Source organism: Fonsecaea pedrosoi (genome assembly GCF_000835455.1).
Source record: "Fonsecaea pedrosoi CBS 271.37 unplaced genomic scaffold supercont1.4, whole genome shotgun sequence".
Lineage (NCBI taxonomy): Eukaryota > Fungi > Ascomycota > Eurotiomycetes > Chaetothyriales > Herpotrichiellaceae > Fonsecaea > Fonsecaea pedrosoi.
This window is the reverse complement of record NW_013550612.1, coordinates 2675805-2690109: the sequence shown is the minus strand read 5'-3', so window position 1 is coordinate 2690109 and position 14305 is coordinate 2675805. Positions and strand designations below refer to the sequence as shown.

The 14305-nt window shown below is 51.5% G+C and overlaps 4 protein-coding genes across 4 annotated transcripts; 3 read left to right on the top strand and 1 right to left on the bottom strand.

The window, feature by feature from the left end:
* Window positions 1-1097: 1097 nt before the first annotated feature.
* Z517_06771 (uncharacterized protein) lies at window positions 1098-2815 on the top strand (the record flags this gene model as incomplete). The annotated part of the gene is made up of 6 exons (XM_013428510.1): window positions 1098-1293; window positions 1363-1391; window positions 1615-1707; window positions 1764-2146; window positions 2247-2342; window positions 2419-2815. 6 exons carry the CDS (start codon window positions 1098-1100, stop codon window positions 2813-2815), a joined length of 1194 nt encoding a protein of 397 aa, XP_013283964.1.
* Window positions 2816-4571: 1756 nt separating this feature from the next.
* Z517_06770 (dihydroxy-acid dehydratase) lies at window positions 4572-6467 on the top strand (the record flags this gene model as incomplete). The annotated part of the gene is made up of 1 exon (XM_013428509.1): window positions 4572-6467. The coding sequence occupies one exon, from the start codon at window positions 4572-4574 to the stop codon at window positions 6465-6467; it is 1896 nt and encodes a 631-aa protein (XP_013283963.1).
* A 4297-nt stretch (window positions 6468-10764) lies between these two features.
* On the bottom strand, window positions 10765-11794 carry Z517_06769 (lactoylglutathione lyase; the record flags this gene model as incomplete). The annotated part of the gene is made up of 2 exons (XM_013428508.1): window positions 10765-11591; window positions 11647-11794. The coding sequence occupies 2 exons, from the start codon at window positions 11792-11794 to the stop codon at window positions 10765-10767; spliced, it is 975 nt and encodes a 324-aa protein (XP_013283962.1).
* An 833-nt stretch (window positions 11795-12627) lies between these two features.
* On the top strand, window positions 12628-14109 carry Z517_06768 (uncharacterized protein; the record flags this gene model as incomplete). The annotated part of the gene is made up of 1 exon (XM_013428507.1): window positions 12628-14109. The coding sequence occupies one exon, from the start codon at window positions 12628-12630 to the stop codon at window positions 14107-14109; it is 1482 nt and encodes a 493-aa protein (XP_013283961.1).
* Window positions 14110-14305: the final 196 nt, after the last annotated feature.

Sequence of the window (14305 nt, the reverse complement as noted above, 5' to 3'; positions counted from 1 at the left end):
CTACCCACGGGCACTGGCAGGATTTGTATTCTCCTCACCAAAAGGGGGAAAGAAGGAGTCAAGAGGAAAATGCACTACTAGTACAAACTTTCTCGTCAGAGCCCGAGTCGCATCCTGTGACTTGATGCTATAGAAAAACAACAAGGAAATGCTTTCTTGTCCTCACCGCTAGCCCAAGGCCCGTTCTCGTGGGTATTTGACAAAATTCTTCTGACTGTCCTGCAGGGGGGGATTCCAGCGGCCACCAAAGACTAGAATACAACGGACGGAACGGACATTGTTGGGATGTCAGATTCCCATATGTGTTTGTCGTGGAAAGTCATATTTAGGTCTCTACCAGTCCACAGAAGCTCTACCTCGTATACAGAATACTCTGCCCTCATTCCCGAGAGTACGATCCTTCCCAGGCATTCTCCGGTAACCAGGGATCTGGTGGAAACGACATGTACACTCACTTACTATGCTTATGGGTCAAACCGCCCCGAGACTATCAGAAGATCTACTAAGACTATTGGACGTTATTGCCTTGTCGTTCTGTAACAGCAGTCGTTCCACGCAGAAAGAGCACCGAGGTAAAACAGAGGTGGATTTGATTTACAATTCCTCGCTATGTACGAGGTAACAGTACGGCGGCGGCGAAGTGAAGACTAAGGGGCACCTGGCACGCCTCGTGCAGCTCGTGGCGTACTGGTCTAGTGCCTGGCAGAGTCAGTACATTGCTTCCCCGTCTTGGGGGAGCGACGGTGCAGTCCAAGTCTCCAAAGGCCAACTCCAAGACTACGAGTACGTAAAATGATCCCAGCCATATTGTGTGCCCCTACCAAGTAAGTAAAACTGGAAAACAGCAACCCCCTACCGTGACAGGCCCCCATCGAACACGAGGTGAGCTGGGGTCACTGCACTCCAGGTCTTGACCTCCAGTCATATGCCAATGGCAGGCTCCTTTTCCTGTCCAAGGAAGCGGAACCCTTGACACTAGATGGGACGCTCAATGCACATTTAGAGACCAGGCCTCCCAGCCTGGGGACTCATGAACCCGACAACTGTCACATCTCTTCAACCACAGGTATTCTTGCCAAAGCGCCCTGATATCAGCCATGGCGATGGTCAATGGAGTTCTCGTCGCCATCCACCCACCCGAGGGCTATGTAGTCGACTTTGAAAATCCCCAGAGACGATCACTCCCGGCGATATACATCATCGCCGGAATCGGAATGTTCCTGGCTCTCCTGTTTCTGGCTCAACGCATCTATGTCAGACTGCGCCTCTTCCACGCTCTCGGCCTTGACGATTGTACGTTGAAACAAACTCACGTTCTGCTGGCTTAGTCTATTCGCCATCTGGTGCTGACTTCAAGGGTAGATCTGGTGATTCTTGCTTGGGTGCGTCTCGTCATGCCTCTTTCCCAAGTTTTCCTGGACGTTTTGTGGCCGCCCAAAACCACCGTCCGATGTGGTGCAATGTAGCATCAAGAGAGGAATCACCTCTTGATCAGGTCGACTACTCTTACCCTCATACATGAGACTGACGCGATGTTGATATAGGCACTAACAGTGGTCTTGCAGATCATGATAATAAGTGAGTGGATGTCTGTTGATCAGTCAAGCTTGACAGGGATTGACCTACATGCTAGGAGGCCTCATTCGAAAAGAAGCCGCAATACACGCCTGGGAGATGCCAATTGCCAGTTTTGCCGAGTTCGTAAAGGTACTGCTCCTCTACAGAGGTCAAGATGCTTTCCTTTTTACTGACGGCAAAGTTAGTATTCGGCGTACATCCAGCCGATGATCTACATAGTTCCAACGATGCTCTCAAAGATGGTTCTCCTCATATTTTTCCTGAAATTGGGCAACCGGCAAAAATGGTACATATGGAGCATCTGGTTCACCATGGCCGTCACTGTTGGGTCCAATATCGGGCTGCTCCTCGCTCTGGCTTTTGGCTGCAACCCCATCCGGAAATCGTGGGACATCACCGTCACAGGAGGATCTTGCATCAACTTGCAAGCTGTATACAGGTCGATCGCGGCCTTCGGAATCGTCACCGACGTCATGGTCTTTTTGATCCCAATTCCCATGGTCATTGGCCTCCATCTCTCTCGAGCGAAGAAAGCTGGCCTTTTCTTCCTTTTCGGCCTTGGCTCAGTGTACGGCCGTGTCCCTTTGCTTGGTTCCACACAATCTCTGTCCTCTTCCTGCGGTGCGGTCTGGGTGCGCCGATACTGACAAATCCTTTTGGGTTAACAGAACCGTTGTGACATCTATTGTCCGGCTCTACCTCCTCATTCGAGACTTTGGCACACTCGATGCTCCCTGGCCTGGCGGACCCGTTCTCGTGGGAATGTAAGTATTTTCGACCTCCTGCCCTAGTCCAATGCCGAGGATTTGTCGAGACCTCTTTGCTGAGTGACTCCATCAGTTGCATCGAAGCCAACCTCCTCATCATGTGCGCATGCATTCCGACCCTGAAATACTTTGTCCAAGTGGTTGCTCCCAATTTGCTGGGCGCCAGCTCTGCCGGGAGGAGCAACAACGCCAACTCGGCGGGCCGGGGCCCGACATACATCCTAGGCGGCCAACGAAGCGGCAACAGCACCCGTCCCCGACCAAAATCACAAAACTACCACGGCTTTGACGACGGTGACACGGGGTACCGCATGGGTGTGTTGGTTGAAGGTGGAAGACCCGTCGGGGTCGACAATAGCTGGAGGAACCACCATGACATGACCGACGACAAGGACCGGGACGATGACAGTGCAAAAGCCATCATCCAGACAAAGTCTATACAAGTCCATTACGAGAATCGAAGTGTCTGAGGATGAGACAAGGGAGAAGAATCTCGTCCCCATCCCATGCCTGGAAAGAGATCGAGTTTGGGCGACAAATATTGGGGAACGGGGAAGAACGTGGAAAGGCTGGTGTCCTTGATGAATGACTCTTGTCCAGATCCTCCCATCGGGGATTATGACCAATGAGACTCGAGTCAAGTATTGGGGCCGTCGTTGTCCCGGGTCAATCATACCGGATCAACAGGCATTGACTATGTATGTATTTGTACAAAAAGTGTCATTTTCCCACTGGTGGTTCTCAAAGGTCAAAAACAAAGCCTTGCGTTGTACCCCCATGGGAAATCCTGAAAGGTTTTTTTACGTGTAAGTTCTTGTACAAGTCCTGACACAACGACACATGATAGGAAAAATAGGGCCAAATCTCAACCTGGTGTCGCTAGAGCCAGAGGAACATAGTACGAAATCACTACGTACCTACAGTAGCTATGTGAAATCATGCCTAGGTGATCAATAGAGGTAGGTAGGTAGGTAGGTAGACTAAAGACGACCGAGTCAGAGAGGACGAGCTACGTTTTCGTGCGCCAGCGAAATCTCTAGACTTACCCAGGGCGCACACAATAAATACCTGGCGAACCCCTAGAAGACATGGCACAGTCTGATAGCGAGTGGACGCCCTCTCGGATTTTAGGTAGTCATCCGGTGGCGATGAGGCAGCCGCTTGAATCAAATATCACTGATGTTATTGATGAGGATAGGATGCCATTATGCCTAAGGACAGAATGAATGGCCCTTGGAATAATGGGCACCTCCGAGTTAATAGTGAATTCTTTATTGCCTTTTCTCGTGAGACTATGGTTCTTACTTTTTTGTGGCTCGCTGGCTAAACTACCTAGTATTCAAGGGTTCAGAAAATCGAAAGAGCAAGTACGAAGAGGAAAAAAAAAATAACAAAAAAAAACCAAAAAAAACAAAAAGGAGAAAAAATTGTTGATGAATGGGATTCACCATTCTCGACGGAATTGAGCCGAAGGCGGGACTCGAACCCGCAACCTTGAGGTTGGTCTTTGCTAAGAGCCACACGCTCTACCGATTCTGAAGTAGTTGTTAGGATGGCTGCTTCAGCTGTGATGAGCTGGGAACAGGAACTTACGAGCTACCCCGGCAGTGCTGGGTGATTGTTGAAGGACATTTCTATCAAAAAATATATAAAGATGAAGTTGTCTGAGGTAGGGTTGATTCGAGGGGTTTGAGTCATGAGCTAAGTTATGGCGTCATCAGACAATTGTTGGCTAAATTACTAACTAGTACTCGGCATCATCGGTGTTTGTACCGAGAAATAATTCCTAATTCGGCTCACTCACGCCCACGGGCTCACCTGCAGAACAGCGACTCAAGGGCAACAGAACAAATGGAAATAGGCTATACAAGCGACGAGGTCAACGGAACTTCCGAGAGCCGTCGGGAGACGCTTCAAGACTCTTACAACAATCTATTCCCCTCCTACTGACTCTGGGGTAAGAAATAACCAACCCCAATTCTCATAGCCAGTGAATCAATGGGTTCTCGGCGCTCGATCGGTGACAATTCTCCCGAGAGGGTCGAGCCGGCCTTCCTCCGACTCTGTCTTGCGCAAGACTACAATTTCTCCAATAGAGTGCGTTGTGATGACCACTCATTGAGGATGTGGCTACTTCTTTCGTCCTATCTCGACAAATCCCTGAAAGCCATAATTTTGAAGTGATCGAGGTGAAAACTATCATAAGTGATATGTGAATCGGTGATCATGGCGACAACTAACCACACTTCAACGACAGCCACGCAAAACGGAGACAGCGGCAGCTCAATATCCAAGGACTATGATCTATCTCAGCCCATTACCTCGACGTCAGGCCTTCGCTCTGGACTGACTTCATACGGCGACGCCCATTTCTCGCTGTTCCTCAGAAAAGTCTTTATCAAGGCCCTGGGATATTCCGACTCGGCACTCTCCTCACCCATCATCGGGGTCATCAACACCTACTCGTCATTCAATCCTTGCCATTCTAATGTTCCACAACTTATTGAAGCGGTCAAACGGGGTGTTTTGGCCTCCGGGGGTCTGCCCGTCGATTTCCCGACCATCAGTATACACGAGAGTTTTGCCAGTCCGACCAGCATGTATCTCAGGAACTTGATGAGTATGGACACGGAAGAGATGATCAAGGCCCAGCCGGTAGACGCAGTGGTCATGATAGGCGGGTGTGACAAAACCGTTCCGGCTCAGTTGATGGGCGGTATCTCCGCGAACAAGCCAGTCATTCCTCTCATCACTGGCCCCATGATGCCCGGTTCGGTAGAAGGGGTCAGGGTCGGGGCCTGCACAGACTGCCGAAGCTACTGGGCAAAGTATCGAGCGGGTGGCGTCGACTTGGAAGACATCATGTCCGTCAACGAGGAATTGGCGCCCACAGGAGGCACATGCGGAGTCATGGGCACGGCATCGACCATGGCTTGTGTGACTGCAGGCTTGGGACTGCTTGAACTCAAATCTGGTGCCACAGCTGCAGCCGTGAGCTCGGCCAGGCTGAGAGTCGCCGAGCAAGCCGGGCGGAACGCAGTGGCCATGCTTACCAAGGACGGCATGAGGCCACAAGATCTCCTCACCCGGGAAAGCTTTCTTAATGCAATCACCGTTCTTCAGGCCATTGGTGGAAGCACGAATGCTGTAGTGCATCTCCTGGCCATTATCAACCGACACCCGAAAGTAGCGGGCACTATTGACCTCAACACCTTTGACGAGATTGGGAGGAAGACCCCGTTGCTGGTGGACCTGAAGCCCAGCGGCGACAATTACATGACCGACTTCCACAATGCAGGTGGCATGTTGGCCTTGATGCATACCTTACGGCCGTTGTTACATCTCAACGCGAAGACTTACTCTGGCCAGACACTAGGTGAGCTTCTCGACACCACTCCCTTCAAATCATTCCAATACTCCAAGCAGATCGTCCGGCCTCTCGAAGACCCACTCTACCCTAGCTCGAGTTTGGTCGTCTTGCACGGCAACATCTGCCCCCAAGGCGCTGTGATGAAAGCCTCGGCCTCAAAGGACCGGAAACTCTTGCACCACCGCGGCTCGGCCTGCGTCTTTGAAAACACTGCAGACATGGCTCAACGCATCGACTCCCCAGATCTGGAGGTTGACGAGAACTCGATCCTGGTGCTCAAGAGCATCGGACCCGTGGGAAATCCTGGCATGCCCGAGGCCGGACTAATACCTATACCTCAAAAACTAGGCAAACAAGGCGTGACGGACATGTTGCGAATCAGTGACGGACGAATGAGCGGGACTGCCGGTGGCACGATCATCCTGCACATATCGCCCGAGTCCGCGGACCTGAACTCGGTCTTTGGCGTCGTGCAGACGGGGGACAAGATCATTTGCGACGTCGAGAATAGGACGTTGCTCCTCGAGGTGGAAGAGGGCGAGATCGCCTGGCGTATCGCCGAACGTAAAGCGCGATCCCGGGATACCTTGCCTTCTGGTGGTTCTGGGGGAAAGACGCCCAACAACCCCGAGCCGTGGGTGGACCGAGTTGGTCGGAGAGGGTATCGGGGCCTCTACGAGCGTGAAGTCAACCAGGCACATCTTGGTTGCGACTTTGGCTTCCTCACAGCCCAGGGTCCGTCACGCAAATGATATGCATTCCCTGTCACCACTGAGTCCGCGTTTTGTGGAATCTTTACTTACTGGTCAAACCCCCGCCTTGATACTGCAGCAGTCGTAGTCGGGAGGGTGTGAATCTACATCCCTGTATTGAAGCGTGTGATATCGTGCCCAATGAATGATTGACATGTCGACGATCCCCTTGGAAATTGCAAGACAGCCTCTCCCGTACGAATAACTATTTCAGTGGCGAAAAACGTACACCAGAGCTTTTACCTCAACGGGTAAATTACAGGTTCGAATCAAAACCGGAACCACGAGGCGTGCTGGTCTCCACACTTGTCGACTGTGACTGGGATCTCATTCGTCGGTTCGGGTATCATCTCCTTCCCACAGCCAGTGACAGCCTGATGCTCTACCTGTGTACACTGTCTGGCTCAAGCGACTCTTGGTTTGCCAGCCTCCTAACCAGCCAGCCAGCCAGCCAGCCAGCCGACCGACTGGCGGTAGAGGTTCGTGCAATACCTACAGTATGTGGATGTGTATATCGAAACATTCTCATGTCCCTCCGCGTTCGAGAATAAAGAATGTGGCAAAGGTGAGTACGCCTAGATGGATAGATGACCTCGTCCAGTGCCACCAAGGTATGTATGTCTGTAGAGTGCCCTTGGAACTGAAACGAGTAGATGTTCTGTGCGAGTAAAGGACTACGAGTAGAAGTATCTGTCTGTCTGTCCAGCGCTGTCTGTCGACTCGACTCGACTCGACTCAACATCGAGTGCACAAGAGTCGTATACTTATATACTTTTACCACTCACCCACACACCCGTCCGTCCAGGCCTCGCCGCCTCGTCTCACCTACCTCCTTGCATCTGTCCTCGGGACGACGCACCGACAAATTTCCCAATATAGTTCGAGGACAAAAAAGCGCCGAGAACCTAGGAACCGAGAGTGACAGACTGACTGAGCCCACCTCGTACCCCTGAAGCAGCTGACATTCCAGGTCAAACTACTTGATCCAGCAATGTGGTTGCCGTGTTTGACCAGCACAACCACTTTTCATGAACCGACAAGTTGGAGCTGTTGCCCGTTCAGGAAATATAGCAAATGCACAAAGGAGGTATCGTGACATGGGGATGAGGATGGATGCAGAAGCACAAGTAGTGCTGGTGCTGGTGCTGGACTGACTAGGATAGGATGTATGTCCCGAAATGCACAGCGCGTGCTCGGTCCTCGTTCGTACGGATGAGACGGGATCCGGTCGACAGGGGGAGGGATAGAGGGAGAGATGTGCGACGGTCACAGGCCTTGGTTCACCTCCCAAGGTGCTTCTGACTTCCGTCTTGAGTCAATGCAGTTTTGCGATTCGAGGACACAAGACAGACACTTTGGAGAACCACCAGATCGGATGTATGCTAGATGCAGCTACACGATAGCTTCCCAATCAACATATTTCCATTATAGGAAATTGCAGAATTCAAAACCCCACGGACAAAAGTGTATTTTTTTGGCCTTGGACACTTTTGTGTGGTGTGCACCGGCTTCATCGCTCAGCTGAGAGAAGCTCGTTGACGGCCCACAGTCTGTTTAGGGGCTAGTCCATCGCCTACCTTGATCTCTCTCTTTTTCTAGGATTAGGTAGAGAATGTTTAGGCAAATGTCTGTGTAATCTTCTCTCGTGCGTAAGGGCCGTGAACGAGACTTCATCCTCCCGTTGCACATGCTAAACCCGTCAGACGATTCTAAGCTCAGAGTTCGAGAGACGAACATGTCCTGTATCATGGAGCGAATGAATCCCAGGATCGACTTCGACCCTTGCTCAAGCAAGCCTCATACCGAGTAGGTCGTAGTGTAGCGTGGCGAGATATTCCTTCCCCATGACCCCGTTACGTGCGTTTGAGGGGCGAACCACGCACCAGGGGTGTGTGTGTGCGTGATCCGGCTTCCGTCATCCGTCTCTACTTACCAAAAGAGGATACAGCTTCTATCCACTAAGAGGACGCTAGGACGGAGAAACGACAATTGTCGATGCGAGGCTACCGTGTCTGAGATGACATTTTGTGCTGCTGCTTCTGCGGCGGCCTTTGGACGAGTTAGTACTTAGTAGCAGGTTGTGACATTCACCCGGCCGCTGTGTGTTGTTTACCACTCGCTTGTTCCTTCGAGTGAAAACAGGAATGGTCGTGGGACAGAAGAATGGGATCGGACAGCGACAAGCTCGACTGGGGAAGAGGTTGTGGCACCGGCGGCGGTGGTGGTTGACAGAGCAACTCCTCGATCATCTGTAGTACCTCGTACTTAACTCGCACTCGCACTCGCAAATGCGCGAAACAGCCGAGCGAGGCTCGTACAAGAAACTCGTATTACAAGCCAACTTCCCCAGGATAGGAAGTAAGTCGATTCCGGAAACTGATCACGCCTCGGCTCTCAAAAAGAGACCGGAGAAAAGAAATCAAGAAATCTCAAAGTAAATAGTATTGGGAAGTAAGCACGGTCAAGCAATACGAAGATGGACGGCACGAGAGCGAGACGTGATGCGTTACACGCGATATCTACGAGGCACCGAGTACGTGATTACTATTCGTCTCTTGAACCCTCCGGAGCTGCAGCTCGCAAAACGTCTCCCGAAAGAGACCCGGGGATTGAACGGTCGGGAAAGTGTGGTCCTCCGTATAATTATTCACACGGACACACGCACGCACACACTTAGCTGCGTGTCTCAGGACTTGACAACCCCAAGTTCACACTTTAAAGACCAAACAAGAATTACGGCAGCCGAGAAGCTCTGGGAAAAACCACCTCACAAATCCAGCTCACTCCAAGGCTCGCCATGGAAATCCGACCGGGGACCATCCAGTAGCTGCTATCCTGAGAAATACAAAGAAATTTTGGTTTGGATGGCTAAATCAAGCAGATGTCGAATAAATTTCAAGGAATGACTGTCGCAAGGAGGGGGATTCCATGGGAACACACGAGCCAACGTCCGCTTCAAGGTTGCCAAACAGACATCAATTAGATCCCTCTCGGCTGATGCGACTCAGTGATTGTGGGCATCGTCCGTCCCCGAGTTTGAAAATGTTGACAAAGAATCATCATTGACCTCGTTGGTAATGGACACCTCTTCGAGCATCTGACATAGCTCATCGGTTGTTCGAAACCTTCCCTTTCGTCCAACAAGCCTCGATTACCGATCCTAAGAAAACACCGTCCGTAGAAGGGAGTTGATCCCGGGGTGGCCAGCTATTCACTTCCTCAGCGATTCGGTCAAAGTCTGTAAGCTCTTGCCCCTCGACCACTTCATATATGACGGCGCCTAGCTTGCACATGTCAGTTTCGAATGAGAATCCGTGCTCTTCTATCGTCCAGATATCGGCTTCGAGAGGAAATATTAGAGACGTTCCTCGCACACCAGAGTCGAGTGTACTCTCAGACATGCTTATGACAGGTGTAGAAGCGCTTGAGAGATATGAGAGGATTGTGATAGACTCGAGTCAAAGTATTCGGTTTCCAATGGGTCCCCCGAGGGAAGGGCCTCTTGCCCGTGGCAGCCGAACTCGACTAAGCCTGTGCTAGCACTCCCACGTGTTGATTTTCTGTCACTCAAGCTTAAGTGCACATAGCTTGTAAAGAGTGATGCAGGACCACAGGCCAGAGTTTTGTGATGGAACTGATTTGCTGGCGGCGCTAACCTGAGACCTGGTGTCAATGGTTCATGTTGCGGCCAGAAGTGGAAAAGCTTGTCCGTTCTTGGCACTCACAGCCCGCCCCGCTACCCATTGCAGCCTATCGACATGGTCGTCCTGGACACACAATGCATTTCGACTCTCATCAACCGAAGTGAGGCTGTGATGGCGCTAAGGTCGAAAATGCCCAGACAGCCTTGCCGCTTTCCACGCGCGAATGCTAGTCTAGACAAAGCGTTGGCCAATCTTGACCAGCCGGAGCCCATCAAGATGAGTTCCCAATCCTAGGGCGGCATCACTCTAACCCCCTTTATGGGGCGAGCCGTCCTGATATGGCTCGACCCAGACGAAGGACGAGCGAGATATGTAATATTAAGCCCAAAGACTAGGCCTAAGATGGCGTGTACTGCAAAGACTGCTTTTGGAAGCAAGATGATATGAATCACAGGTACTGGGTAGAGCAGCTTACGGCCGGTCATCACTCAGAAGGATATTAAAGACTTGGCTGTTTCCCTCTTTGGTCTCGCTGTACTGCAGTAAATGCTCGATAACATTCATAGGTAGAGCATGGCATGCTCTGAATCCAGCTTCCTTCTGGATTCTACGGGATCATGCCAGTCTCGAGTCCCAACAACGCTCAGGCCAAATCACCAATTTGTCGACTTCTTGAGTCTCTCGTTCTGGATGATCTCAACCCAATAGTCATCCGGATCCAGTACAAAGGCAACGTTCTTCATCCGACCGTCTGTGAGCCGCTTCTTCCAGTTGACTCCCTTCTCCTCCATGAATGCACACGCTTTGTCCAAGTCGTCCACACTGATGGCAATGTGTCCGAACCCTTGAGGCTGGTCATTGCCGTTGTGGTATACTTTACCTTCCTCCTTTTCGGTTCCATAGTTCCAGGTCAGTTCAAGCAGACCCTCTTTCCCAGCTAGTGGGTTCACGCCATTAGGAGAGTCTTCTGGTTTGGGAATTCCATAGTCGCCCGGGTATCCCAAGAAATATAAAGTGAAGCCACCCGCCTTTTGTTCGGAAGTCCTCATGAGTGACATACCCATGACTTCTTGGTAAAACTTCAATGACTTTTCTGGGTCCTTGACACGGATCATGCTGTGGTTCATCCTGTAAGTGCTCGTCTCTGTTGTCTTGATATCTTCCGTCTGCTCCACCGGCTTTTGACCGATGACTTCCACCCAGTATCCATCAGGGTCCAGAGCAAACGCGATGCTCCGCATACGTCCATCGGTCAACTTCTTCTGGAATTTATACCCGGCATCTTCAATGCGTTGGCATGCAGCTTGAATATTGTCGACTGAGATGCATATGTGGCCAAAGCCTTTGTGGGGTTCTTTGTTGCCGTTGTTGATGGTAAAATCCGGATCCGATTCGGAACCGTAGTTGTGTGTGAGCTCAATGACACCCTCGCGATCGGTCCAATGCGCATCTTTCGAGGCGGAGGAAGGGCCATCATAGGCTGTTGCGAAGCGTTAGCGAAAGCCCTAGACGAAGGGAAGACGACGGCATTTCACCTAGGAAATACAAAGAAAACTTGTTGTCAGGAAAGTCCAGCTTGTTGATCAAGTTCAAACCCAGGAGATTGTAGTACTCGATAGAGCGCTGTGGGTCTTTCACCCGGAGCATGGTGTGGTTAAACTTCCATTTCGATTGATCCGTCATTGTCGCAGACTGAGAGGTCGAGGTTGTCAAGGGCCTAGACGTAGTAGTTGTGCTGGATGTTTGGAAGTGGTGCAAGAGTTGTTGGAGTCGAGGTAGGCGTGATGTGAGGCGTGATAGCATCGAATGCCAACTGATAAAGCTATTCAGATACAACTCAGAGCTCTAAATGCCGTCGACAGCTGACTTGAGAAGGTCGCAACCCCAGGGAAAGTCGTGTTTGCAGCACTCGACTGCTCATTGAAATTCTGCAATGATGCGCAATGTCGCAGCATGACGTGGGGCAGTTGACTGGCTTACGAATTGGTTCCGCACTTCTCCCCCTCACGGCACCTGCGACACCCAATCGCCCATGTCTTTCTAGGGGTTTCAACCCCGCCACTCCCCTTACGACGCCCGCCTTTCCTTCAGCCGTCGGGTGCCCGAGTTTCATCCACAACACTTTCCGGTGGAAGTTTTGGGGAGCAACCAGCTGCCACTGCCCCGCAGCTATGGGTGTCAAATCACAGATCTCCCACCTTGAAAGCATCCAGCGTCCCCCAATCATAGTCAACCACAGCTTATTTCCAGGCTTCAACTCGCTGGTAGCTCCCTCCACACTTGCCTCGGTCTCCTCACATGATGAACCAAGAGATGAATATGGGGCTAGCTATGTACGAGTATCTCCGCTTCTTTTATAAGTCAACATTCTGCTGGTGAAAACCTACAGCAAACAGCTGGGCAGTCACATAGATCGCCGTGGTCTCTCCTCTCTTGTTATAGTTGCTATCCTGTCGCGTGCGCCGAGTTCTCTATACCCTCCAACACGCGCTGAATCCGTTCCATCCGTCACAGTCATGGTCCTTTCACCCGCCATCCGTGTCGCAAGGACCGCTTCCCAGCGGTCGACCTCTTTGCTGCGAGCGATCCAGTTCGGTCATCCTCCCAACTGTCCATGTCATTCCAACCCCAATTACCATCATGACCATGCAGCTTTCGGCGAGGCCCGACGAAGACTGGCAACTCCCATCGACAGCTCGAGATCCAAAGAATACGCGTTCGAGATGGCCGCTAGCTCGATCCGCTTTGGACCAGGCTGCACAAAAGAGGTGGGCATGGATTTTAAGAACATGGGCGCCAAGCGGGTTTGCGTGGTCACCGACGGGAATGTGTCCAAGTTGAACGCAATGAAGCAAGTAATTGAAGGGTTGACCAAAGAAGGAATCGAGTTCACCGTGTACGACAAATGCCGGGTCGAGCCAAAGGACAGCTCCGTCAAGGATGCCATTGCTTTTGCCAAACCATATCAGCCAGACGCTTTTCTGGCTGTGGGAGGAGGTTCGGTAATTGACACGGCGAAATTGATGAATCTATACACTTGCTTCCCAGATGCGGACTTCTTGGACTTTGTCAATGCTCCCCTGGGTAAGGGATTGCCAATCACAAAACCACTCAAGCCGCTTGTGGCTGTCCCGACCACGGCTGGCACAGGTTCAGAGACGACAGGAACAGCCATCTTCGATCTAGTGGAGAAGCGGGCAAAGACCGGTATCGCACACCGAAACCTCAAGCCTACTCTAGGCATTTGTGATCCCCTCAATACTCGCACAATGCCATCAGCTGTTCATGCCTCCTCTGGCTTGGATGTGCTGTGCCACTCACTCGAATCCTGGACTGCCATTCCTTACCACGAGAGAACCCCCAGACCTACAAATCCCATCAATCGCCCAGCCTACCAGGGTGCAAACCCCATTTCGGATATTTTCTCGTTGAATGCGCTGAGAGCGACAGTCAAATACTTGCCTCGCGCCGTCAAAGACCCGGAAGACCACGAAGCTCAAAGTGAAATGCTTCTTGCGGCGACTTTGGCTGGTGTCGGCTTTGGCAATGCCGGTGTCCATCTGTGCCACGGCATGAGTTACCCGATCAGTGGTCAAAACCCGGGTTACAAACATTCCGGGTACGTGGTTGAGACCCCTATCATCCCCCATGGTGTCAGTGTTGCCGTGACGGCTCCTGCTGTGTTCAAGTTCACCGGCCCAAGCAATCCGGAGCGACATTTGGCCGCAGCAGAAGTGTTTGGCAAGGACATCTCCAATGTCAAGAAGGAAAGCGCAGGCGAGGTCCTCAGTGAAGCCTTATCAGAGTTTCTCATCGGCTTGGGAGACCAGCCTCGAGGCTTGAAACCCCTGGGGTTCACACGGGAGAGTATTGACGATCTGGTAGAGGGGACATTGCCTCAAAGACGGGTCCTCATGTTGGCGCCCAATTTGAGTGCTGAGGTGAATGAGGAAAGAGAGCAACTGAGAGGCTTGTTTGAAGAGGCACTGGAATACTGAGAAATGTTTCTGGGTGTATATCTGGTTCTTTGGAAGGCGACACATGGTCTGGGAATGGCTGTTTTTGCTTCGGGCCAAGTTGTTTGCTCTGTTTGCACAGTTTGCCACCCCCCAAAATCCCCGAACAAACTCCCCCAGATCGTGGGGTTGGCATCAAAATTCCTGCCCCTGCGACTTCGGCCACTTGAAACTCCAC